The 27,998-nt window shown below is 36.7% G+C and overlaps 1 protein-coding gene across 1 annotated transcript in view; it reads left to right on the top strand.

Annotated features, from left to right (window-relative positions):
- Positions 1–27,998, top strand: part of THSD7A (thrombospondin type 1 domain containing 7A) — a 230,822-nt gene that overhangs the window by 33,367 nt on the left and 169,457 nt on the right. Inside the window, exon 2 of the mRNA XM_086742407.1 lies at positions 2–525. Within this exon, the coding sequence (XP_086598533.1) occupies positions 366–525 (160 nt within the window). The 5' untranslated portion in view covers positions 2–365. The remainder of the gene's footprint in view (position 1; positions 526–27,998) is intronic.

Raw genomic sequence — 27,998 nt, 5'->3', positions numbered from 1 at the left:
GCTGGTGTAAATGACTGCTGCTGCCTCCCAGAGCAAGATAACCTGCTCAGTCAGCTGGAGCCTCCTGCGGACAGCTGTCTCGCTTTTAGCTGATGGAAAACTGCTACTAACCGCTGAATGGAAGAGTGTGGAGCAGCAACCGTACTAACAGCAGCCGCTGCCGCTGCAGCAGCAAGAGCGAGCAAGGACTCTATTGTTCCCTGGTGTTAAACAGTTTTTCTTTTTTGACTGCCATGTACAATAGTGGGAGAGAGGTTTCCAGTCTGCTTCTCCTTGGGAAGAAATTCTGAAGAGGGAAATATTATTTGAAGAAGGTTTGGCAGTCGTCCCGCAGGTTTTGGAGGCGGCAGCAGGCTGCTGGAGGCATGGGGTTGAGCGAGGGGAGCGCTGCTTTCTGCCGTGGTCCAGGGGTTTCTGCCGTGCCAGCCCGCTGCGTGGGAGTTCTTGTGCTTCTGCTGCTGGGAATCTGGGACGCTCGTGCACAAAGTGAATTTCAAACTTCATCGGTGTATTTGTGGAAGACCGGTAAGTAAGGATGCTGTGTTAACACAACAACAGAATATTTTTTGTTATAAGTAATAACCTTTTTGTGTGCTTTGTGTATGTAGAGAGAGAAAGTTAAATCTAAATTACTAATGTTTACTTGCAGGATTATAGGAAAAAAAAATAGGTCATCTTCCAGGATTCCACCAGCTAAGCAAATATGTCAATTAAAAACCCCACGTTTGTGACTCTGTGGCACTGCTACTGGGGTTTCTGATGTGTTTTCTGTGTCTTCTGAGGTTTTGCACTTTGTTTAGTAGCTCTGTCTTGTACATAAATAGCAAAGGTCAGGGCATTAGTGCCTGTCCACAATGAGAAGGAACATTTGTTACAATTGGAGTCAGCAACATTAACAGTGCTCTAAAAATATTGACTTTTCGCAAGGAAAGATGTAATTCAGCATGTCTAATCTTTCTGCTCTGTGCTGACATGTAATATATTCAACATGGTAATTGATGGGGAGTTGGGTTTGTTAAATTTAGGTTTGTTGCACAGTATATAGGACACGTGAAAGCTAATGATGGATTAAGTGAAATAATCCAAGTGATGCCAGATCTCATAACCAAACAGCCAAAGGCAAATAGGCTATGTGGATTCAGCACCACACTAGACAGATAATTTCCTCTACTTTGATACTAATGAGTTACGTGTCTGTTTTAAAGATTGCATAGTCATAACAGTGTTTCAAATTTAACTTTGTATTAAAAATCAGCAGGGAATTTTCCTGTGTCTATTCATATATTACATTAATTCAGAACTTTAGCAGTGATGAATATGTGCATTTTAGTTGTCTAATATGGTTTTAGTTCCTATATAAGTAGAATCAAAGTCTCCTCTAGGAAATTTAAAAATTTCAAGCCAGTAAATATTTTACATTGGCTTCGGCAGGTGGCTTTCTTCCCTCTACATTGCAAGGAATAAAACAATCAAAAAAGTAGTAGATTTGTTTATAAACTGCTTTTTCATTAAAAGATAATATAGTAGTAAGAGAGAGTGCAAATTAATCATTTGTCTGAAAAACAACTTCGAGAAGACAGTCTCTTTCCTGGATGGAGGGCCCCAGCCTTCTGCCACAGAAGCAGATCAATTTACAATTACAGTGATATCCTGAATTTTTTAAGAGGCTCCATCTATCCAGCAGCTCAGGGAGGAGATTAAAAGGAAATTCATTTAAACAAGAAGACAAGCTTTCCAATGATGCTAGAAAGAGAAATCTGAAGAAGGGAAAATCCTTTGCAACTTTCACTTCCAACTGAAAGATGGGTTGCACAATGACAGTGACCCTTTTTTTTTTCTTTTGAAACACTGACAAGTTCAAAACATAGTTTTCCGTTCCATTACAGATTTGTAAATGTTCAGCACACACTTAAAAAAAGATAAAATACATGCATAGGTTTATGCAAAAGCACAGTAGTAATACGACATTTTCATAAAGCATTTTACATTTACCCTAAGATGCTAGGCATCGGTAGAATAAACTCTTCAGCATTTTGGTATATCTCCATTTAACAGTTCAATGGATTATATTTAAAAATGTTAAAATAGTAACATAGGTTGAGAATCATAACAACTCTAGTTAACTAATATTTATGAACAAGCACTGTCAATTTGCCATGGACTTAACTCCACTTACTTTGCATAGAGTACATGTGCTCTGAGGTCATGTCAGTTAAATCAGTAAGAAAGAAACTGGGTTGGCTTTTGTTTTCTCCCCCTTTTCTCCCTTCCTGGCCACTCTTAAGGAACTTTTATTTAGAACAGATATGATCCAATTACATTGACTCATGAAAGAGCTAGCTCTTCCTTAGTCTTTTCTTCTGTGACCTCTCTCCTCTGTTTTGCTTGCAGTAAGGAATAGGATCAATGTCTAATAGAATAAAATCAGCCATTTGATGATAATGTGATGAAAAACAAGTCAGAGTGGTTCTTTTCAAACAGTGAATAGCAAGATTCAGTAAGTAAGGTAGTGTGTGTTTGGCTTCTAGTTAATTCTTCACAGTCATTTTTTTAGCTGTTTATTGAGTTTTGCTGTTTTCCCCCTACTCTTTGGGGAAAGTTCTAGAAAGGAAACTAGGAGAATCACTGGTCAGTGATCTGAAGGAATATCTAATATGAGCTGTATAAAGTTCAGCTAAAGTACTGGAGGGAAAAATAAAACTGAACAGTAATGAGCTCACATACCTCAACTGGTATTTTGCTGGTAACTTTTGGGACCTGTTATGTCCTTTTTTTTTTTGAGAAACATGCTATTTTTGTGTTGAATTCAGCTTTTGTAAGTGCTGTTCGTGACTTGCATGTGTCTGGTTTTTATTCCTAAAGATTTTTGAAATGTCTTGGTGTATGCTGCTCCATGTCTTCTGTACTGGTTTACTCCATTGTGTTTTCTTAAGGATGCCCTTGACAATAATCTGCAGGGTTTGAGTTGAGGCATTCTTTCTCCTATAAAATAAGAATTCTGATGTCTGCTACAGTTTCCTTATACTTTTTTTTTATTATTTGTTTTTTGAGGGGTTGATGTTTTGTTTTATGGAGTTTGGCTTTTTGATGTTCTGAAAGGCGAGGGTGGGAGCATTCTTCTAATTCAAATTTCAACTGTTTACTTCAAACTTATGAAAACCTCTCAGGGGTCATGACTTTTCCTGGCAATTACCATTCTGCTGTCTACTACCATCAAAATCTGAGATGTTTATAATGCTCAGGTGAATAATTTTGGGGTTTAATTGTGTTTGATTCAGCATGGACAAATTTGAGAATAACCTTCTTTGGGCAGGGAGACTGGACTAAATAATCTCCAGAGGGCCTTCTAATCTCCACCATCCTATGATATGGATGCCATTACTAAGTAATTTCTACTTCTCCAACTGAAGCTGCTTTGAAGTTTTTGCTTTTGTAACTTTTTTTTTTTTTATTTCTTGTGAGGATGGATATTTGCTGTTGCATATTTATGTTGCAATTATGGTGTGTTTAATGGACCTTCAGTGTTTTGAATGACACTTAGATAAACATAGTTGATCATAGTTACTAGTCTTTAAACTAGATTTCTCATCAAATATTCTCATTCCATACCACGCAGACCTGTTGTGTGTGGGGTTGTTTTTTTTTTTTCAGGTACAAATACACAGCTGGTTCATTTTGTGTGGTCGCTGGGAAAGCCGTCTGGTTTCTTTAATGTAAACTACAACAAAGTCTCCATCTGTGCAGAATACTTGACTCTTCAGAGTAGAGTGATGAAACAGCCAGATTCCCAGAGTGGAGTCATCATATCTGTCTGCTTGACAATTTGAAATAGAGAGCAGCAGTTTTTAGCAACTCATAGAAAAGAAGTTGTGGTATTAAGGGGTGGTGATTCCACTGATGTGAAGTGGACACACACTGCTGAGGATTGGACTTTTCAAGTTGAAAGAATTTTTGAATGACCTGTTTTGTTCATCAGTAATTGCCCTTCTCTGAGTCTACTGATTTCATTTGCAATGAATAATTGTTTGGTTCAGGTTCTATGCTGCTACATTGGACTTCTGTGAATTTGTCAAATGTTTTAAATTTCATTCATATTCCACCTTAACTATTACAAAGCCTTATTGATTGTTTCTATATATGCACAAAAAAAAAAATCTATGTGCCACAATTCATTAAAAACTGCTTGTGTGTTAACTTTTGTTAAATATTATTGTTCAATTTCATTTATTTTTAAAGTGCAATTTTCAGATTCAAGAACAGCGTATAATCTTGTTTATACTGGCCACCATAGGCTAAGATTTTGGTGTATCTGTACAGTGAACAGTGTGAGGACTGCTGATTCCTAAATAAAGACTGCCATACAGTTATCTCTTTTCCAAAACAAGAAGATGCATATTTTTCTTGGTCTGTCATTTCGTGATGCAGGCCGTATATACACCATTTCTATACATATCTGACTAGGTGTAGGTATTTCTTGCCACACCAGGACTCTCCTTGACTTCTTTCTACACTGTGTTTCATTTGTTTTCTTTAAATCAATGAACACGGTGATCTGTGATGTGCTGTCAGTATTGAGTGTAATGCTTGCCTACAGTTACTGATATAGTTACTGAAGAGCTACACAAAATCAGCAAGGTTCGATCACACTGTAAAATTGCATCTTCTGACAGTTTGCAGTAATGCATGTTGCACTCTTGAAGTGGAAGATACAATGTTGGATTGGTATCTGTGGGGAAAAAAAAAAAATTGTAAGAAAAAGTCTGGGAGGCAGTGCCTTTACCATCATGATCTCTTTTTAAGGACTATTGATCAAATCTCAGATACCAGGGATTGATATAGCTCTACTGAATTATTTGAGCTATCTGCAATTTGGTGATACCAAGACTTGGTCTTCTATATAACAATTGCAGTTAGATGTTTTCCCCTTCTTTTTAACAAAGGTAGAACTTGAAACAGACTTTCTGTAGGTAACAGTACATTTTTTAAATTAAAGGGAAAAAAATTCTTTATTTCCTGAGGAGAACACTTAAGTATCCATATTTTTATGGTTATATTATGTCTCAGTATGTGAAAATTGGTCTTTGGGTAATAACTTGCTCAATGTTTGAGGCAGTGCAGAATCAGAGGAAAGATGATAATCTGAGTGTAGGAAACATACAGAAGATCACATGTGCTCCTGGGATTGTGGAGGCACAGTGTGAAATTAGTGTGCCAAGCCATTTGCAGTGACACCAGAGGAGTGTCACAAGCTCTGCAGCCCAAAAGCTTTCCTTAACCTCTTTATGAGCCTTTTCCAGGCAGCATCTCTCCTTGCTTCTTCCTTGTTCCATCCTCTTGGGAAGAGGACTGCCCAAGGGCCTCATACTTCACCTGAAGAGCCTATGAACAAATCTTTTGTTATTTCGAGGTGTTACTGCAGAATATTTGATGACATCATGCTTCTTCACTGCTTGATAAGAACTTGGGTCTCAAAACCCCTCTGATTTTTAACCTCTTGATTTCCCACTTACCCACAAAGTAGAACAAACACAACCTCTGTATCATCATGCATCCTTGTCAGGTTTTACAATTTCACATGTTCCAAGGCCCAACTCAATTTTAAAAAGAGTTTGGTGCCACAAGTGGAACTGGAGAGAGTAGGGTTTCCAGCACTTTGTCTGAAATTGCTCATCTAACACCTTTGGTGGCTAACAAACATAAAATAACTGGATAAAATGTCCTTATTTTCTGTACATATGTTCCTAGGCCTGTCCTTATTTTCACAGAACTGAGTGTTCCTATCCCATATTAATGCCTGAGGGGGCAGAAGTCCTTCTAGGACCAGCAGTTCAGCAGGCATTTCAAAATGTGCCTGCATACACAGTGACAGAAATAATCACAAGGGAAGAGGGAGAGAGAAAAATTACCTAACCACCCCTCTGATTAAAGCGCTCACTTTTCAAGTGTTGTATCAGCTTGTTTGTTGAAGCTGTTCCATTATATAGCAGAAAATTCCCCATTTCTTTCAGTATTTTTTTTTCCCCCATAACTGGAATAAAGAACGTTTGCAGTAATCACAACTTGAGACTAGAGAGAGATAAGCCTATGTCAGTAAATGGAGAACTCCTGATTTTAAGGAGATTATGAAGAAATTATCTGAAGAGGTGGATGAGATGTGAATACCTAGGCAAAATGATAAATGAGAAAAGATGTTTTAACTTGAGGCTTGACTAACAGGAAGGGAATTCACATGTGATGAGGAAAGAGAGCAATGAAGACCTCCTCAAGGGAAAATAGAGCTCCGCTTTTGGCACGGTGAACTTGAGCTGGTGCTTACACATCCTTGAGGAGGGAGAGGTCAAGATTTTTAAACTGTCACTGTAAAAGGTGTTTTTCAGGATTCATCTTTTTCATTCTCAGGCCTTTAGTTACAGAATAAGATAAAAGAAATATTAGTAAAAGCATTTCATCTGCTTTTTTCAAAGAATAAAAACTGTTCAAGCAAAATGTGATAAACATACTTTACTGTCACTTCATTGATTTAAAACAGAAATGATCCTCCAGGACTGAATGTGGTTAAGTGTTGGTTACATATGCCCTGTATAAATTCATATTAATTAGAGGTAGGATTTATCACTTCTGTTGCATTCTGTAATGTGCATCCAAGCAACCACACTGATGACTGTCTGTCTCCCAGTTAAATCTGACTTTTTTGTAGTCAAATGGGGCTTGTCTATCTATGACTTGAATAAGGAAATACTCATTTTCATTAGGCATGTTCATCACTCTTGTTCTTTGCTCTCATTTATAAAATATCCTTTCAGAATTTTTATTCAACAGAAATTGTGCAAGGCAAGTATTAAGTCTTTGATGAATGCAAAAGGTTTTCAGTGCAGCCTGGCAACAAAACATTTGGCAGAGATGCAGAAAAAGGCTACTTTGAGGAAATTATTTATAAATGTTTCTTAGTAATCTGTCATTAATTAACAAAATCAGAATAAATATTTAAATTTTGGAGAAAAATGTTGTGCTCCTGAAATTCTTGTTCTTGTGCAGTTACATTGCCTTATCTGAAATAGGAAAAGAGAAAAAAAGTGTGGCTGATGTGATAAGCCTCTAGTTAAGATAAACAAGTAATATACCCTTGGCTAATGGTTGATTTCACTAGGATAGCATTTTGAAGCTGTCAGAAAAGTGGAAAATGGTAAAGTGGAAAATGGTAGTTGATCATGTTGTACTGGTAGCTGAGAATATCTGGATTGTTTTTCACAAGTGCCCGGGAGTGCTTACGCTAACTGGATCAGCTGAATCCCTCAGCTTATAGGGATGCTGAAATTAGAGAATACCTCAAAAGCTATGGGTTGTTTTGTTCAGTAAGCTGGCTGCTCCAGTGTTGGATTAATTCAGTTTATTTATAAACTTATAGATCAGGGTTTACAGTTCTCAATTCCACTTGGTGTTGATGTCTTCTTTTATTGTGTTCATCCGCTCAGTTGTTCAGAAGTGTGTATCTTTTAATACAGTAACTCCAGATTAAATAGAAAGCCCAATTCCTGTAGTATAAAGGCTAGTATTCTCAAAGATGAGTAATAATCTATATTTTGAGGTAATATTTGCCATGGTATAAATTTTTAATTACACAGGAAACTATATACTGTAGCTGAGAAAGTAATTTTGGGGATTTAGGACACTACATACATTTATTCTGTTTGTTGAAGGTCCTTTGCTGCATTACAACTTTCTTCATTATGGATGTCTCTTCTTTTATTCCTCTGTGATCTGTTTTCTGTCCACAAACAAGGCTTCTTCGTGTAACTGGGCTGGGAGATCCTTTTTTGGATGTCTGTCCAGCCAAAAATATCTGTTCCTGTTTCTTAGACTAGCAGAAAGAAGGAAAAAAAAAGTGGTGGTTTCCTTAGGTGGATAAAGATCTGTTTAAAGTCAGGCTGACAGAAGTTGAAGATCCGGTTGTTTAGTGTGGAGCTTCAGAGGAAGCAATGGGTTGGCAGAGCCTACAGCTGGAGCCAGTGGTTGCATTGACTTGGATTTTATGTCTGGATTTCCTCTTTCTTTTTACACTTATTTCTGTCTAGTGAAGCAGTAAAAATATATGGAGAGAAACGTATATAGAAACCCTAAAAAATCACATTATTTGGCAAAAGTTTTCTTAAACTATTACAATTAAAATAACTGTATTGTATTGGATATTAAATCTCAGCCAAACAAAAGTAAATGTAAGCAGTTCTGCTACCATTAGCACAAATTAATCTCCCCTAGAAATCCTATTATTTACCACTTTCATATGAATGCTGTACAGTGTTAAACATATCCATATCTAGGCTTTCACACAAAATCCGACAGACATTTATTGTAGCAATTGACACATTCTCAGCATTAATTAGCACTGTGCGTTTTGGTGCGGCTGACATTTCTGTTGTCAGTAGACCACAGTAGCTGGTTTTTTGAATTCACATTCACCAAGATCATTTTGATGTTTTTATGTCTGTAGAATAGAGAGAGTCTGGTGTATTTGCATGGATTCAGGGAAGCCCTTATTGACTGGCCCAGGCTGAGGTTTCTTGAGTGATTCTTAGTGAATGGTGTTGCTGGAATCACAGCAATCTTTCAGATGTCCAAATACTGGTAAGAGTTTTCCATAGGTATTTTGAGAAGGAGAGAGATAGTAACTGTTTTGCATAGACTGTTTATATTGCATAAAGAGAGTTTGAGGATATTAGTTGGAAATTATTTCTGATGTAATGAGACGTACTTAAACATTTTAAAGATTGATGACATCTGCTAATCCAATGAGAAATTTCTTAATGAGATACGTTATTACTTTCTACCTGCTGTATTATGCAAAATGAAATGTTTACGTTAGTGAACAATAATATAACTTTCCCTGTGTCTGCTGGGGAATAGCTATTTTACCACTAAGCCATTAGAGAAATAAAGACTACAACAGAGAGAGATTGTTTTATAATGACCTATGTTTGTACAGTGCCTAGCACAATTGAATTCTCTTCAGTTGCTGGTGTTCCTGTGTACCACAGCTTTATACAAAATGACATAATTAAGACTTGTTAAAGATGCTGCTTATAAAGATACAAAGATAAATTATTAACGTTCTCAAAGAACATTCAGATAATTTCAAGTGCCAAAAATAGTTCAAATAACTGAAACCAAGATGCCATACTATAGGAAAATAGAGGAGAAAATTATTTTCATAGGAAAACAGTGTTATGAAAAACCTAGGAAACAGAATCGTCTGTGTAATAGTTCCAAAATGTGTTGTTGGGAGAAAATGTAGTAAGAGGAATATTTTAAAATGTTACTTGGCATTTCCACGTTCACAAATGTGGCAGTCATATCTTCTTCTGTCTGCATGTAGCAAAACTCTTGTTTTGAATTTGATATGAATGTGCTTGGTTATCCTAAAAGATTATTTGTGTTATGTAAAGTTTTGCTTATTTTGCAGTTTTCTACTGACTGGTTGAATCAAGTGTACATTGTAATGAATTTTGTCCAGCTTTATTCTGCTTTACTTGATTTACTTGTATTTTTCAGTTAAAATAATGCCCTGATTAGGGGGAAAGGTGGAAGAAGAGTGTAAAAGCTATTACAGTAACAGTAAGACTGCTACATCTTGCAACAGGGAATATCAAACCTTATTTAAAAAAAAAAAAAAAAAGGCAAGTCATTATAAGCTGGTAAAGAGGCTGGATCTTGAATCCATCTCAGCTCTGCATGTGAGTGGTTTGCAGTAGTGACATTGGGAATCTGTTTATTCTTCTGTAAAGTAACGTTTATGTGAGTATAGTTTTCCATAGATCTCTGTGCAAAAACACAACAGAAGAAACTTTGAGACTTGTGATTTTTTTTTTTTTTGTATAGTTATCATACAGTTCCCAAGAAATCGATGCTTTAGCACACTTGTAGTACTTGCCATATGCAAACAAAAATGTAGGTAATGGAAGAGGTTAGGACATTTGGGAAACAGCAAGAAAGAAGTTAACATGAGTGGAGAATACAAACATGAAAAGCATGGGGCAAGCAACCAGCAGCTGTTTTCTATTGAATACAAATATTTAAAATAAATTGTGAGATTGAAAAACTCAGAGGGCTGAGAGAAGGCGGCAATTGCTATATGAACAGATGTGGAAATTTTATTACTATTTTTGTACAGCATTTCTAACCATACATATACCTGTGTGTGCATGCTTGCATGCGTGATGCATATGTGGTGGTCTGAAAACATTGCTGTATGAATCCAATGGCACTACCTTAAAATACACATAACAGTAGGATACCTAGGTCTTCAATGTTTGACTAAACACTAGCACAGCTTGAATTGTGGTCACATCTAATAACAGAAATGTGGGGGGTTTTTTTATATACTGCTAACTTATTTTAAGAAATTCCAGCTTCGTTGCTGCTGCTTAGCTTGCTGGTTTTTAAGAGGCGTACTTTGAGGTCTGTCATTGGAACGACTATTTTTTGTAACGGTAAATGAAATTCACAGTCAGCATTGCTTTTTAGACAGCAGCATTGGAAAGACCCACTCATTCCTGTAAGACATGCTTAGCCCCATGCAGAAGATAATGAAAGGAAAAGGAGGGAGACTGATAAAGCGATAGAGCATGCGAGGAAGATTTGTAGTCTTTAACTTGACATGGATGAATGACTTATGGCTCTCCATATTTCAACTTGATATATGAATGTCAACACCCTGAGAACAGTTTCGGTACCTGAACCATAAAGCTAGGAAATTCAGGTTATTTTCTATATTGTACATCCATGTCTTTGTAGGGAGCTGCGGAAGTTATCTGTGGGCTGTGCTGCACAAAAATGAGTTCTCTGAAACTCTGCAAAGTGCATATCGTGACAGAACTGTATAGGTGATTTACATAGTTACAAGTGATAAATATTTCATTTTTCCCCTCTGTGTTTAATATACTTTAAAAGCTTTATGGAATAAATAAAGATGATGAGTATATGTACTGATTATAATTAAGTCTTGGTTCTTTTGTCATAGTACAGACTTAAGCTATTTTATCAGAGGTACTACCAATTACATGTGAGGGAAGTAACTCTAAATTTATGATTTTGTTATATGGATATAAGAGAACTTTGAGGTAGCATCATTTTTTTCCTTTTCTTATCCTAACTCTGCAAGAAGTTAATTATATTGCTCTGAGGATGTTGCTTAGTAAATATCTTCCCTTGAAAATACTGAATTTGCTAGGTTACAGTGCTTCATAGTTTCTTCTGAACAGTGTACTACTTAGTTTCCTTCTTAAGACAGAAGTAATAGTCTTTAAGGATTGGGGTCTAAAAACAAAAGCTAAAATTTCGTAGTAAAGTTTTTACCTTTGGTATGCGGAAGTACGTTTTCCAAAATAGGTATGTTTTTTTGAAGCCTAACATATAAAGGGACATTGCTGTTTAGAAATGAAGTAACAATTCAGTGAACTAAAAATTACTCCCATGCAAAAAGCAAAAAAGTATCTCAAAATTACAAAAATCTATTGCTTACATAATATTCTCATCACTCTCATTTAAGAAGTAGAATACAAGTGTGCTCATATTGATGAGAAATTTTTCTTGTTATTATTAGACTAGAAACAGATGAAAGAGCCTGTGTTTTTGAGAGTAAATTACATATTGTTACTGTTCATATATAGATGCTAGTTTGGGTGTAAGCCATTGTAAGAAAGATGATAGATAATTTCCTTCTAAAGTAGCTTATGTATCTCTTACAAAGGTTATATATACATCTTTTGAACTGATAACCTTGCTGTTTTCATAAATTAAAGGCAATCTTCAATATATGCCCATATCTTTCTAAATATATTGTTTTCTCAGCAAGTAAACCAGTATTATCCAGAAAGTTTATTATACTATGAATGGAATCTAGTCTGTATATAATCCGTTGAGAGTAATGAGTAGCACTGCTAGAGTCAGGCATTCATTAACAAAATGTGGATGTAGGAACTTGAAATGAAGAATAGGTGCAACTTAATTAAAGATGAAATATTAAAAGCAAGAGCAAAAAAAGAGTTTTCAGTCTTGTAATGTCTATGTTAGTTGCTAATGCAATTCAGTGTTGCAATTTCTTTTCAATTTAAGACAGACATTCATCACCTTTTATGTAAATGTTACCAGAGAGAGTTATTTTGGAAAGGAAAGACAAAATTTATTAAGAAGCCATAAAACAAAGATGCTGTGCTTTCTGTGTAATGAACCAGATAATATATTGCCTTTTTGTTAACTTTTTTGTTGTTGTTGAAAGTATTTAAAAAGAAATAAGTTGTTGTTGGCTAAGGCTTACTAAAGCTTCAGAACGTTATCAAAGTAGTTTAACCTAGATAAGGAAAACAAATTAATGAATAGTACATCTGAAAAAAAAAAAAACAAACCACAAAACCCAAACATAAAAATTGGGGTCTAGAACATGAAAGATAGCATAGCAATTAAAAAAAAAATTACTTTTGTGTTACATCATTTCACCTATGTCTGTCAGTTCACCTAATTTGCTGCAGTTGGTTATAAACAAGGAGTCCATTTGAAGTAGTAATGTTGCTTTTGGTTTTGAATTTTTAAAGTAAAGATGAAGAAGGCTCCCTGAAGATAGAAACTCATTAAGAAAGCTGAGGGCTTTTTGGAGAATATGTTCTGTTCAGGGTGGTTTTTTGTTCCCCACTTTGTATGTCTCAGAGCACACTGCAGCTTCTAATGAAAAAATAATGCAGTTCATTAATCTGGAAAAACTTCTGAAAGTAGCTACATTCTCACAGTATTCTGGGAATTAGTTTGAACATAATTGGTTGGATGTCAATATTAAAAAGCACTCTAATGAAAAAGGAAATGCTCAAACTATGATAGTTTGCTGCTTCTGATGAAAAATTTAATGAGGCTGAATAATTACCCTTTCTTTCTTCTTTCTTTTCAACCTGCCATGTTTTTCCCAAGCTCTGCTTTACATTTATTCTAAATATTTTAAGCAGTAGGATTTATATCACTGTAATAGAAAGGCTACGCTGTTGTCTGCATGTTGCACTTTTATAGCTAGTTTGCCTTTTTCTGTAGTCTATTTTCCCTTCATGACTAGAATTACTCAAGAAGAATATTTGTCAGTTGTCATGCCCCTCAGCTATTGCTTAGCTGAACTGCGCTTAGCGAACTCAGATCTTTCTTGATAAATCAACCTATTAGTGTTGCACCAAGCAATGGAGGATCTGCCATTTACATAATGGTTACTGTAGTTGGTTTGATGTGACTTTTATCTTCTAACTTCAGGTTGAGAATTACTTCATTCTGAGATGTGATCGTTGCCCAGATATATATACTTTCCAGTTACTGTGTTGACTGTTAATCGCTTACTAAATAAAGTTATGAAGCACATGGAAGTTCTTTTTTTTTTTTTTATGGGGAACAAAATTTAAGAAAAAACAACAGAACAACACGTACACAAACAGAAAAGCTACGAAACTGCATTATTCAAGTGGAGGGCCTTTTCTTCTGATAACTAAGTTACCACAGAGTGATATAGTATCGGTTTGATATGATGCACACTGTTTTCTTAAATGTTTTGAATTCTAGGTGCAGTACAGATATATGAGAAATGAAGGATTCAGACTAGTTCTTTAAAACGCAGTAAGTTTTTGTATGTAAAGAGGTTTTCATGAGTTTTGAAATCTATCATCTATGTTTGGTTTTTTTTGTTTTTTGTTTTGTTTTTTTTTCCTCTTTTCGCTTTATTTGATAGAGATGATAGTTTTTAGCTCCCCATCCCAGTTTCTCATAGGACTTGTATTAGCTCTTCCATATCCTACCTCTTTTCTGTCTCAGTGGGCTAATGGATGCTGTATGAGATGTTTGTCCCCATGACCTGAGTCTGTATTAGCTGCCTGTTCAATAACTGCTCAGTATTCTGGAGAAGAAACATCTGCTCTTACTGCCATAGGCCTCTACCTGCAACAAGAAATAGTGGTTCACCTTTTTGTGATGTTGTATTGATGCACTTCCAAAGAGAAAAATAAGAGACACACAGACAGTCTTATTTATCTCATGCTGTCAATATCTAAGAATTTTTTATCAAAGATCAATTTAAATTAGAAGACAAACCCTGAACCACTTTGATGCTTTTGTTAATGATATTTGGGATCTATAAGTTACAAAACCTGAATATCAGTCACACCATGATGGTGATGCAAAACTTGATTTTAATATTCAGCTGCACTCTGTAGAGACATTTGGTGCTTCAGAAGACATTTGCTGCTGTTTCTTTAGAGCCTGAGGCCTCAAAGGTGACCTGGAATGCCAGATTAAGAAATTGATAAAGCAGTCAGTGGTTTTCTGTGCTCTACTTCCCAGGCTACGAGCCACCTTGTCACATGTAGTGCTCATGTTATCATGAAATATGTGATATTAAGAGATCACAACTTTTTTCTCACTTCCTGAAAAGGTGCAGAACTTTTAATGTAAACTTAATGAGCAAAAATATGATGCATGTCTACACAATCTCTTAACAGGAATTTTTGCATTTTTCCTAACTCCATTTCATTTAATAGTTCTGCGAGTTTTCCCTTTTTATCATGGTCAAGAGAGAGGCAAATCTGAATCTTTCTAGCATGACATTTAGTGAAAATGTAGTCTTTCACTCTATAGATTGTAGTAACAGTGTGCTTCTGTGAGATTTTTCTATTAATAAAATAAAATTTCTGGGTCCAACCTTGAATGCATTTAGCTCCTGTGACTTTAATGCCATGACTTAAGGTAGCACTTCAACTTATTCAACACTTCACTTGTGGTGATTTAAGTGTAAGTAGCCTCTTGGAATACTGATATTATAGTGATGCTGTAGATCTACTTAGTGTAGTCTCCAGAGCTGAAAGATCTTTGCTGCCTGTTTCTCAGTGTCAGGATTTCTGACATCCTGACAGATTATTGTAACTTAGCAGATGGCCTTAGACTCGATCTTTAATCAGTAAACTCAAACTGGAGGTTTGGAGTTTATCTGTTTCATTCTTAGCTATGGACTAATAGTGGGACAGATGGATTCACCCTGGTCAATGAAGTTGCTATACAGAATGCTCTATGGAGCAGTAAATGTTGCTGTGAAATAGAGCTAGCACCACTGTAATTTTGGATTGTTGTGCTTCAGTTTTAATGTCATTTAAAATTTTATTCCAATTTTACAATTTTCAAGGGAAGCTCAACTAATTTCTAGTCAGCCTGATGTAAGAAAAGGTGAGCACCTGAGAACAAATAATTAAACAGAAATAATTTTTATTTTGTTTTAAATGATTTAAATGCAGAGATTCTTTCATGTGGATTTTCAACTTAGTTACCTATTGAGTAGCATTTTTTTTCTCATAGATAACTATTTTTATGAACATTTGAAACTGCTTAAAAATACATGATTGAAAAACGTTGACAATGTTATAAAACTATTTTTAAATATTTATGTATATATGCCTAATTCTTAACTGCAAAAAAATGAATTGGGTTTTAGCTTTTTTTTTTTGCCTTTTTTTTTTTTTTTTTTTTTTTGAGAAGTATATATGCTAGAGCTGTCAATACAATGGTTGGTTGTAAGTGAAGCCCACAGTACTATTAATACTGTTTTATCAGCATGTTGTTTTCATACAATATGTTCTCTTCATGTCAGATTAAGAGAACTCTGCCATTAATTCAGTGAATTTGGTGACAGGTTGTTAGAACTGCATCTCAGAATATAGAGATGAAATAATGAACTCTATAAATACATATCTCTGTCAACTGGAGCCAGTTGCTTCTGTTAAAGTGTAGAGGAACCTTCCTTCCTGGCAGTTTTTTAAAAGTTTGCATTTTGTGCTTTGTTAGAAACAAAGTTTCTAGGTAACAGAGAAAAAATAACATTTTTTCTGACCAAGCCTGTATTTTTCTGAGTGTTTCCTTTTTAATATTATGATGCTTTCAAGTATGAACCTTAATTTCATCAGCATAGGTTTTAAGTGTAAATTGGGAGGGGAAAAGAGTCAATTATGTTGTTAATTTTTGTGTGTCCTGAAGAAATCCATCTTTCTACAAAGCTTCTGCAGTTGTTTGTTTCTTAGAGGAGAATGATGGCTGCCTGCCCCTGCTTAGAAATGTAACTTTAAATGATGCTCTCTTGACTTGTTCTTGGTGTTTAGAAGTAACACTGTTTTATATAATTAAAAAAAAAAGTAATTAAGTGATTCTAAAAATAATCTTAAATGTGAAATACAAAGTTTACAGGAGCCTGCCTTTCTGTTATTTTGGGCAACCTTCCCTAAGCAAGGATTTATTAATGGTAAATCATTTTGCTTTGCTTTAAATGAGACTATCAAATGGTACAGTTAGACCTTATTATCCTAGGTGAGAGGTCATGCTAGGAATAAAGCTAAATAATTTAGAGCAAAGTAGACTAATTGTTGGTGATGGAGTGGACTAATTATTAGTAATGGTTGGATTTCAACTCCCTTTTTCTTCCCTGTAAGTATGGTATTTTGGATATTCAGTGTTTGAACTGCATTAGAAAAATACGCCATATGGTATTGCTTGTCTTTCCTGATTGGATGTAACACCAGCTGTTACTCTGCAGATTTCTGAGTACATAGTACAGATTTCATCTGTAAATGCTCAGGCATTCACTTTCATATTTGTTTTCAGAGTGGATTTTCTGAAAATTAGGTTATGATTTATTTGAAAATATGAAAGAGATCTAAGTATGGATGTTCTTTAAAAATAAGTGTAATTTCAGTTAGCTGTTTGAAGTTTTAGATACAAAATAAAAACACAGCATGATGTGGCTTTTTTGTAATGAATACACCATACTTTTATTTTGCAAAGCTGCACGTGCAGCAGTAATTAATTGTATTTCTTTTAAAAATAATAAATAACTATCTTTATGAAGTGAGTTTGCATGTATTATGTTTTCTTCTAATATAAATGACTAAATTGCATAAACATGTCATGCTTGTACTCCTCACATTTATGGGGATTTTTAGTTACCGAACTATTTTAATTTCATTAAAATAATGAAATTATGATTTTTAACCATATAAACACTTGGTTATGGTAAAAGCTTTTGTTAACACTTGGGAGTTTGGTAGTAACTGAATCAAAAAAAAAAAAAAGAAATTGTTTTCTGTGTCAGAGGTTGGGTAGCAGTCAAATTTATTTAAAGTTTCCAGTAAATATTTATTCTATTGCATCCTGCTTGTTGTGAAAGCAGAGTCAATAGAACTGACCAGTAATGCTGGGACGCACAGATATTCCCAGAGTGACTATAAGAGCACCCAAAATCATGCGATGCAGCAAAATTTCAAGCTGAAGACTTGAGCAGTCAGAGTAGTTCAGTCTTCTCATAGATGAGGAATGAACGCCTTCCGGTTTTGTTGTCTCAGGGTATCACTTCCGTTTCCTGTGAGTTGGTAAGATGTTATTTGCAAAGGTCAAGGTCCAGAGTTCATGGAAAGAGTTTGTACTCTTAAGTTGTAGCATATAGCGTGGTGTTTGTAGTACTGTGGAAAAGACTATACTGTATAGCATCAGCTTATTAGTGTCTTTCCATTCCCTCTCCTTTTCCCCCCAAACAAAGGTGGATAAGAACCTTAGTTCCCTTCAGATGTTTCTGCAGTAGCTTTTGCTATCACTGCCTGACAGGGACACGCAAGTTCCCTGTCTGCTCTGTGCCCACCATAGGGTGGGTGAGCAACTTCTAACATTCATAGTCATTCTAGTTGGATGAGTTATTGATGAAATTGCTGTTCAGATCTGATGACAATTTAATACAGCACATGATAACTGAACTGAGTGACCTTTGCTGCAATTGATGTTGGCCTTTCTCCCTGTTAAGTGACTGCTCAATTTATCTAACTTATAGGAAATACTGTGATTGCTGAATAAACTGTCTTGGACAAAGATATCCACCATTCATCTTGACAAGGTTGAGTGGGCAGTAGTAATCAGAAAAGGTCAAAGAGCCGGATTTAAGATTGTTTAAATCTAGCGCTCTTTTTCAGAGGTAAAAGTACATGATGTAACCAAGTGTCTAACTCTGGTATCAGTGAAGCTGGTGGAGGCAAACCAGCGGTGAGGAAGACTTGTTTAAATAGTGTCACTCAGACTGCCAGTTTGAAAATGCTAGACAGAACAAAATAAAAGTTTTAGGCTTGTCCTCAATTTTCACAGAAGACGTGATTATTTAGTTGTAACATAAAGTTGTTACAACTTGTATTAGTATACACGTAACTAATATTTCATCGAACCAGAGACAAATGCTTATCTTTAGGGAGAATTGGTAGATATTGATCAGGTAAAATGTGGTATTTAGATTAATTTATACAAGCTGTTTTCCTAAGAGTTTATGCTGTTCAAGAACTTAGAATCATAGAATGGTTTGGGTTGGAAGGAACCCCTAAAGGTCATCTAGTCCAACCCCTCTGCAAGGAGCAGGGGCACCTTCAACCAGATCAGGTTGCTCAGAGCCCCGTCCAACCTGGGGTTGAATGTTTCCAGGGATGGGGCATCTGCCACCTCTCTGGGCAACCTGTTCCAGTGTTTCACCATCCTCGTTGTAAATAATTTTTTCCTTATGTCTAATCTGAATCTACCTCATTCTATTTTAAAAGCATTAGCCCTCATACTGTCACAACAGGCCCTGCTGAAGAGTTTCTCCCTGTCTTTCCTGTAGGCTCCCTTTAGGTTCTGGAAGGCCGCTCTAAGGTTTCCCCAGAGCCTTCTCTTCTCCAGGCTGAACAGCCCCAAACTCTCTCAGCCTGTCCTCATCTTCATGGCCCTCCTCTGGACTTTCTCTGAAAGAGGTCCATGTCCTTCTTTTGTTGGGGGCTCCAGAGCTGGATGCAGTACTCCAGATGGGATCTCATGAGAGCGGAGTAGAGGGACAGAATTACCTCCCTTGACCTGCTGACCATGCTTCTTTTGATGCAGCCCAGGATGCAGTTGGCTTTCTGGGCAGCAAGTGCACATTGCCAGCTCATGTTGAGGTTTGCGTCCACCAGTACTCTCAAGTTCTTCTCCTCAGGGCTGCTCTCAATCCATTTTCCACCCAGCCTGTATTTGTGCTTGGGATTGCCATGACCCAAGTGCAGGACCTGGGACTTGGCCTTGTTGAACTTCATGAGGTTCACACAAGCCCACCTCTCCAGCCTGTCAAGGTCCCTCTGGATGGCATCCCTTCCCTCCAGCATGTCAACCACACCACAGTGTGGTCAGCAGAGTTGCTGAGGGTGCACTCTATCCCACTGTCCATGTCACCGACAAAGATGTTAAACAGTGCCAGTCCAATACCAATCGCTGCACTATTGCAAAGAAGGGCTATACTTACATAGTTGCAAGATTGGAGTCTGCTTTGGATTGTCCCAAATTGACCTATATGAAATACCCTGGAGGTAGAAATATAGCCACTTCAATTTCTTGTCTTTATCTTGTCAATGATGAGACATACATAAACATAGGACACTTTAGTCTGTTTTAGCATGTTTTACTTTTACCTTCACTGATTATATAGGACTATAGTTGTCGTTCTAATGTGTATACATACGCGTGTGCATGTGTAAGTGTTTATTTACCCAGTGCACAGTGTGACTTGATTGAAGTTTCATTATGAGCTTGTTAACAGCTAGGTTAAAGAGAGTGTGTTGACTGTCTGGTTGTTAATTAGTTCCCATCAGCAAAATTATTAGCACGGTAGGTCAGAATTACGCCTGCCAAATGAAAGCTTCAGTAATCAGTACTGTATCTGGGTCAGAAACCGATCCAGTCATGAATACTGTGATTGCTTGGGGCTGGAGGGTGCGGGGCCAGAGTCAGCAGCACCACAGAGCCAATGATGTAGAATTCTTTCTCTGTCACTGATAAAACTGTATGCTGAATGTTAGCAGTAGCTTTTTTTTTTTAAAAAAAAAAAGTTTTCACTGACACTGTGGAATATCGTCCATTGTCAATAATAATGTTCAAGCATGAGAGAGTAACTTGCATAATGAATCATCACCATAGGAGATGTGTGAATTGGGATTTTTTTTTTCTTTAAAAATATTGTGCTAGGAAGGATCGCATCACAGGAGATAGTAGTTAATGGTTAAAATGCTAGAAATAGCTCTCAAGTTAACTAATCCATCTAAATTTGCTCGTGGGTTTTTGTTCATACTTAATTAAAGCAGAAATAATCTTCTATATTACACATGTATATATCTCTGTTCTGAAGCTGTACAGGGCTTCTTGAATGAAGAAGTGTGTTTCACAAAGAAAGTTAACAAAACTGAGAAACAGTCCTACTTATCTGTCTTTTAAATGCCTGTTTATGCAGTTCACCTAGGATTTAAAGGACAGAAGGAAAGTGAGACTCGGGAGAGTTAGTATCTTAGAAGTGGATCAAGAGCTTTCTCACTTTGTAAAGCACAACTGTAGTATTGCTCCATCTGGGAAGAACTACTCCTGCCAACAGGTCCCTCAGAGCTGTGTGAGAAGAATATCTTAGCTAGGCTCCAAAGCAGAACCACTGTCATACACAATATATCATTTCCATCAAGGTTGTTTTCTGTCTGAACATTGCATGTGTACTCAGAGGAGAACAGTTGGGCATCTTCTGTAGTAACCTGAAACATAAAGATATGGTTCCCTTTCCTGTAGGGAAAGAAATTGTAAGCCAAGTTGCATTCTAGAAAATATTACTGATAGTAATTTTGTGAAAAGCAAAGGCATGTGGTAGGTGCAAATAGGCAATTCAAGGAAATACTTCCCTGTTGTAAATACACTATTTTTTAAACTTTGATTCTACCTATTTATTTTAAAATAAAGCATTGTTTTTCCAATGTTTAAAATAATAATATAGAAGTATTTATGAAAATATGCTTTCTATGAACCTGTCTGCCTATCTTTCTTCAGTTTATTGCAGTAAATGAGAAATTTTAAAGACGATGTTACTTCTAAAGTTTTTCTCTTGCTGCTCACAGCCGAGACACCTTAATGCCTGTATATTAATGCAACATCACTGTTTTGGTTTGAAAACAGAGAATTTTTATAACATTTAATATTACTCACTATAGAAAAATCATATTTCTGTATATTTGGTTTATCTCTCTAGTGCTTTGTACAGAATTACATAAAATTCAGATTTCTTTTAGTTTGCTTTTTATCATTTTCTAAAAGATAGGTGAATGAGACAAATCAACGTGTACTGTCTTCCAGGTGAGTGTCAGTAAAGGTTTATTTTTGATCTGTTAATAACAGAATGATGTGGCAACTTCAGACTTTTTTTGGCATATTATTAGTTTGTAAAAAGATACCATAGAACATATTTTAATAAATCATAAGCCATGTCTAAATTAATTATGGATCCACAAACACTTGAGGTTGTTTTATAATGAGTGAAATGTCATAGATAACAAACTGACATATGATGTTGTTTAAACAGAAAACTATGCTGTTACCTGTTCAATTTCCTATGCATTTTTATTTTGTTACAAATATAAGTTCTTCAGAAAGAGCTTTTCTTTGTCCTTTCTTCTGTATCAGTTGGTGATATCTGATGTATTGTTGGATTTCCAGTTTGCATTCATAAACAGTATTTTTGTAAGGCTTAAAAAGTTACACTATAAATAATGGAAAAATTACTGTTTTGGTGCTTTTTTATTTGCTTTTGTAAGTTCAAGTCAAATATTTCAATGATATTACTATATTCTCAGGTTTTGCTCTAAAACTCTGTTTACGCGTTTAAAAAAAAAGGAGCAAAACACAAAGATATCTTCAAATGTTGATGCATTATTGTTTCTGGAATATATGAATGTGTTGTTTAGGAGACTTAATCTTCTAGTCCTAAGATCTTATACTTATAGGGTCACATTATTTTAGAGTTGGCACGATCTGCTCTCTGATATGGGCTTGTGCTGCCCTACTGCTTGACCTTGCTTTTGTTACCTCTAGCTTTTCGTTCTCCCCCTTATTACCGTGCTGAAAGTGTACTCTGCAGTTTTCACCCTCAAGGTCCTGTGGTGCTGGTGCTTCTTTTCACTCTGTAAAGCTTCATTATTCTGTTAGCCAGCAGCTTAGTGTTGAATGGCAAATGTGTATCACTCCTTTGTTATGTATTGGATTTTTTTCCCTGTTAGTGCTGGGGATCAAATCAAGGTCACTTAAAGGGCAGAGTTCTATGCCCTGTGTCAAAAGGTTTGTGAAGTTAGTTTTAGTAAGTGTACCTTCTTATTTGCCATCCTCACATTCATCTTATTCCTCGTTGTATGACTGAAATAACGTAGTAAATGGGAAATGTCTGGTCATTAGTGATATGGGATAGAGCCACAGAACTCTTGAAGTACCAGTTTGCATCCAGCCTTGTAAAAACCCAAATCTCAGGAATTGCTGGGATTCTTTTATTTTTATTCAGGCAGGCTTGGCCAGAAGTTTGGTAATGGATTACTCTGATAATAATTGGTGCTGGAGGAAATAGCATATGCTGTAAAATTGAGTGTGTAGTATAGCAATAATACACAGATCTTATCTCTAAATATCTTTTGCAAATGTTGTTAAAATGTTGTTTTAAACTTGTCTAGCCCTTACGTTGCTCCTCAAGTAACAGTGTTTAGTAAGTTTAAATTTTTTTATCATGTTGAAATTAAATATCTGAGGTCAAAGAACTTAGAATATATATTAAGTGAACTCTTAGCTAAAATAAAAGCACAAATCCAGAGTGGGCTCTCTGTTTGCATGTCAGATCTCAAACGAGTACTTGGGTGCATTTAAATTTTCATGAGAATGAAAGAAAGAGAAGCCCCTGAATGGAACAATCAAATGGGTTTGCCATGCGCTGTGTTTCCACTCCTGTTTCCATGACATTTCTTTTTCCTTCCCCAAAGCCTGTAATTCTCATAGCATGCATTTCTAGACAGCTCATTGGATAAGGAATTAGCTGGATGGTCACACTCAGAGTTGCGGTCAACAGCTTGATGTCCAAGTGGAGATCAGTGATGAGTGGCGTTCCTCAAGGGTCGATATTGGGACTGATGCTGTTTAATTCTTGTCGGTGACATAGACAGTGGGATACAGTGCACCCTCAGCAACTCTGCTGACACCAAGCTGTATGGTGCGGTTGACACAGTGGAGGGGGAGGAATGCCATCCAGAGGGACCTTGACAGGCTGGAGAGGTGGGCCTGTGCAAACTTCAAGAAGTTCAACAAGGCCAAGTGCAAAGTCCTACGCATGGGTCAGGGCAATCTCAAGCACAAATACAGGCTGGGTGGAGAATGGATTGAACGTAGCCCTCAGGAGAGGGGCTTGGGCATGATGATTGATGAGAAGCTCAACATGAGCTGACAATATGCTCTTGCATCCCAGCAAGCCAACTGTGTCCTGAGCTGCATCAAAAGAAGTTCGACCAGCAGGAGCCCCCAACATAAGAAGGACATGGACCTGTTGGAGGGAGTCCAGAGGAGGGCCACGAAGATGATAAGAGGGCTGGAGCACCTCTCCTATGAGGACAGGCTGAGTAGGTTGGGGCTGTTCAACCTGGAGAAGAGGAGGCTTCAGGGAGACCTTATAGTGGCCTTCCAGTACCTAAAGGGAGCCTACTAAAAAGCTGGAGAGGGACTTTTAACAAGAGTATGTAGTGATGGGACAAGGGGTAATGGCTTTAAACAGGAAGAGGGTAGTTTTAGATTAGACATAAGGAAGAAATTCTTTACCGTGAAGGTGGTGTGGCACTGAAACAGGTTGCCCAGAGAAGTTGTCAATACGCCGTAGCTGGAAGTGTTCAAGGCCGGGTTGGATGGGGTTTTGAGTAACTTGGTCTAGCAGAAGGTGTCCCTGCCCATGGCAGGGGGGTTGGAACTAGATGATCTTTGAGATTCCTTCCAATCCAAACCAATCTATGATTCTATGAAACTGACTCTGTTGTCATTCTTTTCACTGGTTTTGGACTTAATTGCATTAAATAATCAAACACACAGTTTAAATCTGAATGAAAAGTGTAAGCTTTGGAAACTAAAATGTTTCTAAAGAATGTGTAAATGTCCAGGGAGGAAAGCTACAAATGGCTTTCACGTGGAGTGGAATCAGGTAAATGGCTCTTATGTGTACTGGCCACACTTCCACATTGTCTGTCAGTTCTTCTACACTGTCTGTCATTCCATCCTACAGCTGGAATAAAGGACTTATCCTATATTCACAGTTTGTATCTAATAATTTTTCATATTTCTTCTCATTGTATGGCCTGGTTCAAAATTTTACCCAGTTTTTTTGGGTCCCTCCCAAACCCCCAAGCTGTGACACTGCAAACCAGCACTTCAGAAAGGCATCTTGCTGTCCTTGCAACTCCACCCACGCTGACAAGTGCTGCTGGCTGTTGAGTAAGCCTGACACTTTGGCTCTTGTTCATTTATGTCATTTTGGCTAAGAAATCACTCAAAATAAATTCTGCTGATGGCTGTGATGCCTGTGCTGGCCACATTGGCCAGGACATTGCTCTCCCTCCTTCCCTGAGCCGCTGTATAATTGTTTGTGTAGTGCTGCCAGATTTGCAGACTGCATTAAGAAGCTGCTAGTATAAGGCATTAGCCAAGTTTTTAAATAGTTACAGTGGACACTCAGCAATCTGTTAACAGAGTGGGAGAGCCCTGTCAGGGCATATTGCATGCTTTGGGGTAACCAGTAAATTGCTGCTCCTCTGAGAGGAAAATTTCCTCCATGTTGTAGTTAACTGTCCTCATCTCAACTCACAAGTTTTGCTTTCTTCCCAGTTCTTTCCACTGTCCTGCTGGGGAGGCGGAGAGTGAGCGAGAAACTGTGTGGTGACTTGGACTGAACCATGACAGCTGGTTATGAGGAAGGTGAAGCAGTGATTACCACCACTGACTCCTTCAGAAATGCATACACAGCTAACCTGTGCTGAAATATTTGAATAAATTATTCTACTGACATATATATATTTTATACATAATGCCTTGTGCTCTCACCCATGAAAGAAACGAGATTGTCTCTTAATTTCTCTGCTGTTCTGAAGTCCAAAAACGGCATTAGCTTTGTGCAGAGCACAGTGCTGCCAAACTCTGCCAGGGAAGAGGGAGCTGGGCTCTGCTTGGACGATAGCAACAGGTTTTTTGTTCCATTGAGATGCTCTTACTTACTTCTACAGAGAAGGTTTCTGCCTAAAAATGATTTATCCAGCCAGGCAGTTATCTGAAAAATAGGATTTTAGCCTTATTTTGGGATTTTTTTTTTTTTGTTTGTTTGAGATTAGGTTTAGGTCGTTTTGGTTTGAATTTTTTTTTCGTAATCACTCCTCATACTGATTCTTGCCGAAGGCAACTTTGCTTTAGCGTCTCACTTCCTTAGTGTTGCTCTGAAAATGCTGATGTTAAAACAGAATACTGTGTTTTTCTTTTTTATTTTCTTGGACCTGTAATGTGTACTTCTAAAAACTAAAATAAAACAATATGAAGGTTTGTAATAATTCTGTACCTATGGACCAGGATTTTTTGGACACTGATAATTGAAGAGACTGTTTTTGAAGACACTAGTGATTTTTACATACCTAGTACAGTTCTTTGTCTAAAAAATCTCAGTTGAAATATACGGGACTTAAAATATCCAGCAATGCATGCTGGAACTTCTGTGTTGTTCACAGAAAACCTGTGGACAACTGGAAAACCTAGTAGTTTGCAACATTGACTTTTATCAACTCTTGATAAAAGTTTAAATGTTATTTCTTTTTTTTTTTTGCATAGTTCAAAGATTTTAATTATGTTAATACTTTGACAGTTACATGACTTTTTTTGTTTGTTTTTTTTTTTAACTTAAAAGTTCTGCAGTGGTATTTGAGAGTCAGGGGGTTGTACTGCGGACAGCTGACTCCAACAAAGCACAACTGAGTGGAAAATAAAACTGGAGTGGGGAGGGAGACCAGTACACGCTTGGCAAGGGCAGGGTGGTGTAAGGAGACGAGAGAAACCATTCTTGCTTGCTTGCCTACAAGACAAGCCTTTTCGGTACCTTGTCTTTCACTTTGTAATCCACCTTCCATGGAAATGCCCAGAAATCCTAACATGAAAATAAAGTTTATGGGGGGGTGGAATATGTGGAATAAATTAGTTTGATGACTATGGAGAGCTTCCCTCTTGTTTGCCATCATTTGCGGACAACAACAACAAAAAAAACTTGTCAGGGGAGTTCTGCAAATTTGATTGGTATTCAGTGAAAAATACAGAAGACATGAAAAATTTTTAAGAGGAATATGCCACATGTGCTATATGTTGGGGGACTAATTATTTCTACTTCATTAGAAAACTAAACAATGTACTACTCAATTTGACATCTTTCAATTGCTTTATATAGTTAGCATTATGATTGATTACTGACTATTGTATCCATCAGTGCTATAAAAATACTGGTCAGCTTTCATAGTAATTATCAGAGCAGAACTAGTCAATAAATACAGCTGTCCTAGAATTTTAAGTCACAGTACATGTGATGATCTGTAACAGTAATGTGAATTATTAAATTCCATAATCTTGTGCAAATTATCAAATAAAAGGCATGGAATATACCTGCTAGAATTAGGTGGACACTTGACTGAAGAAATATGATCAGTCACCTTAAAAAGTTGCATTCTCTGAAGCATATGCTTTAAGCAGCATGTTTTACTGTGAACATGAATGAACAGGATCATGCTACCGTTATAGGTAGTCATTAAATAAGTAGAAATTACTAATTCTTTTTCAGCAACTGACCATGGAAGAAGATATGCTGCCTTGAATGAATTGTTTCCTTTCTGCAGCCTGACCTGCTTCTACTTAGATGTGAAGGTGATAAATCACTGATTGAAACAACAGCGGGGGTCCTTATTAATAACAACCTTCAGTTCTCTTTGCAGTCACTCCAAGTGCAAATGACACAGTAGAAATATTGTGGGTTTTTTTTTAAATCTGAAATGTGCACTTTCTGCTAGCTAGGAAATTTGCCTAGATTGAAGGGAACCTTCAGTTGCCAAATTTAACTTGTTTGGTTTGGTTTTGGTTTTGGTTTTGAGAGGGGTGTGGGTTTTGAATACAGGCATGTCATATGCAGTTGTGTGTGGACATAGGAGGAAATGGAAAGATTAGACAGTGAGTCTGTGAAGAGAATTAATTGCTGATGAACTTTTATTTAATTAAATTCATGAACTGGTCCTTGTCATTCATTAGAAAGAGAGAGAAAATGGGGGATGTGTGTCTTTTTTCAGGTTTTTTTTTTGTTTTTTTTTTTTTGTTTTTTTTTTTTTTCCTGAAAGCCTTGGATTTTTTTTTTTTGAAGCCTTAATTTTTGTTGGCACTGTCTAGCTTTTTTTTCTTTTTTTTTTCTCTCTCTTTTTTTTTTTTTTTTTTTTTTTTTTTTTTAATCTGGAAAAGGTCTACATCTGCAATGAGAAGTCCAAGCAAAGGCTGGGAAATGGACAGAAGACAAATACCTAAATAAGACAAATTTAACTTTTGTGAGACATTTATAAGCATTTTTTATCTTACCTGTGTCTTCTCGTACAGCTTTCCTAACCTTTTAATGTTAAGGTTGCTAGTTTGAGACCTCTATTTCTTAAGAGCAACACCTGTAAGCCAGGCATGATACTAGAGGATGTCTGAGGTACATGTGCATTAGTGTTTTAATTTGGAACAGGAATGTGGTTTTTGTGCTGAATTATATGTTGATCTCCATTTGCCATACTTGCCTTCACACTGTAGATCATTATGAACAAATTGGTTTCCTTTGGGTGAAACTAACCTGATTTATGCTCTTTGGGAGTGCACATGATTTGTCTCTTACTCCTAACTGGAATTTGGTCCGTGGGACCATACCAAATCTAGTTCTTCAAAAAAGGGATTTCTATTGCTATTTTGACATTACTTGTTTGGGAACCTCAGTTCCACCCTGGCAGTGTACAAATTGTGTGTATAGCACCAGAATGAGGAATTCTGTGATCACTATAGACTTCTCCAGTTTCTGAGATGTTCCTGCCACTTCTTGC

This window comes from Chlamydotis macqueenii, chromosome 2 (assembly GCF_036417535.1).
Source record: "Chlamydotis macqueenii isolate bChlMac1 chromosome 2, bChlMac1.mat, whole genome shotgun sequence".
Lineage (NCBI taxonomy): Eukaryota > Metazoa > Chordata > Aves > Otidiformes > Otididae > Chlamydotis > Chlamydotis macqueenii.
Note: the sequence above shows the minus strand (reverse complement) of the source record. Positions and strands in the feature narration are given on the sequence as shown.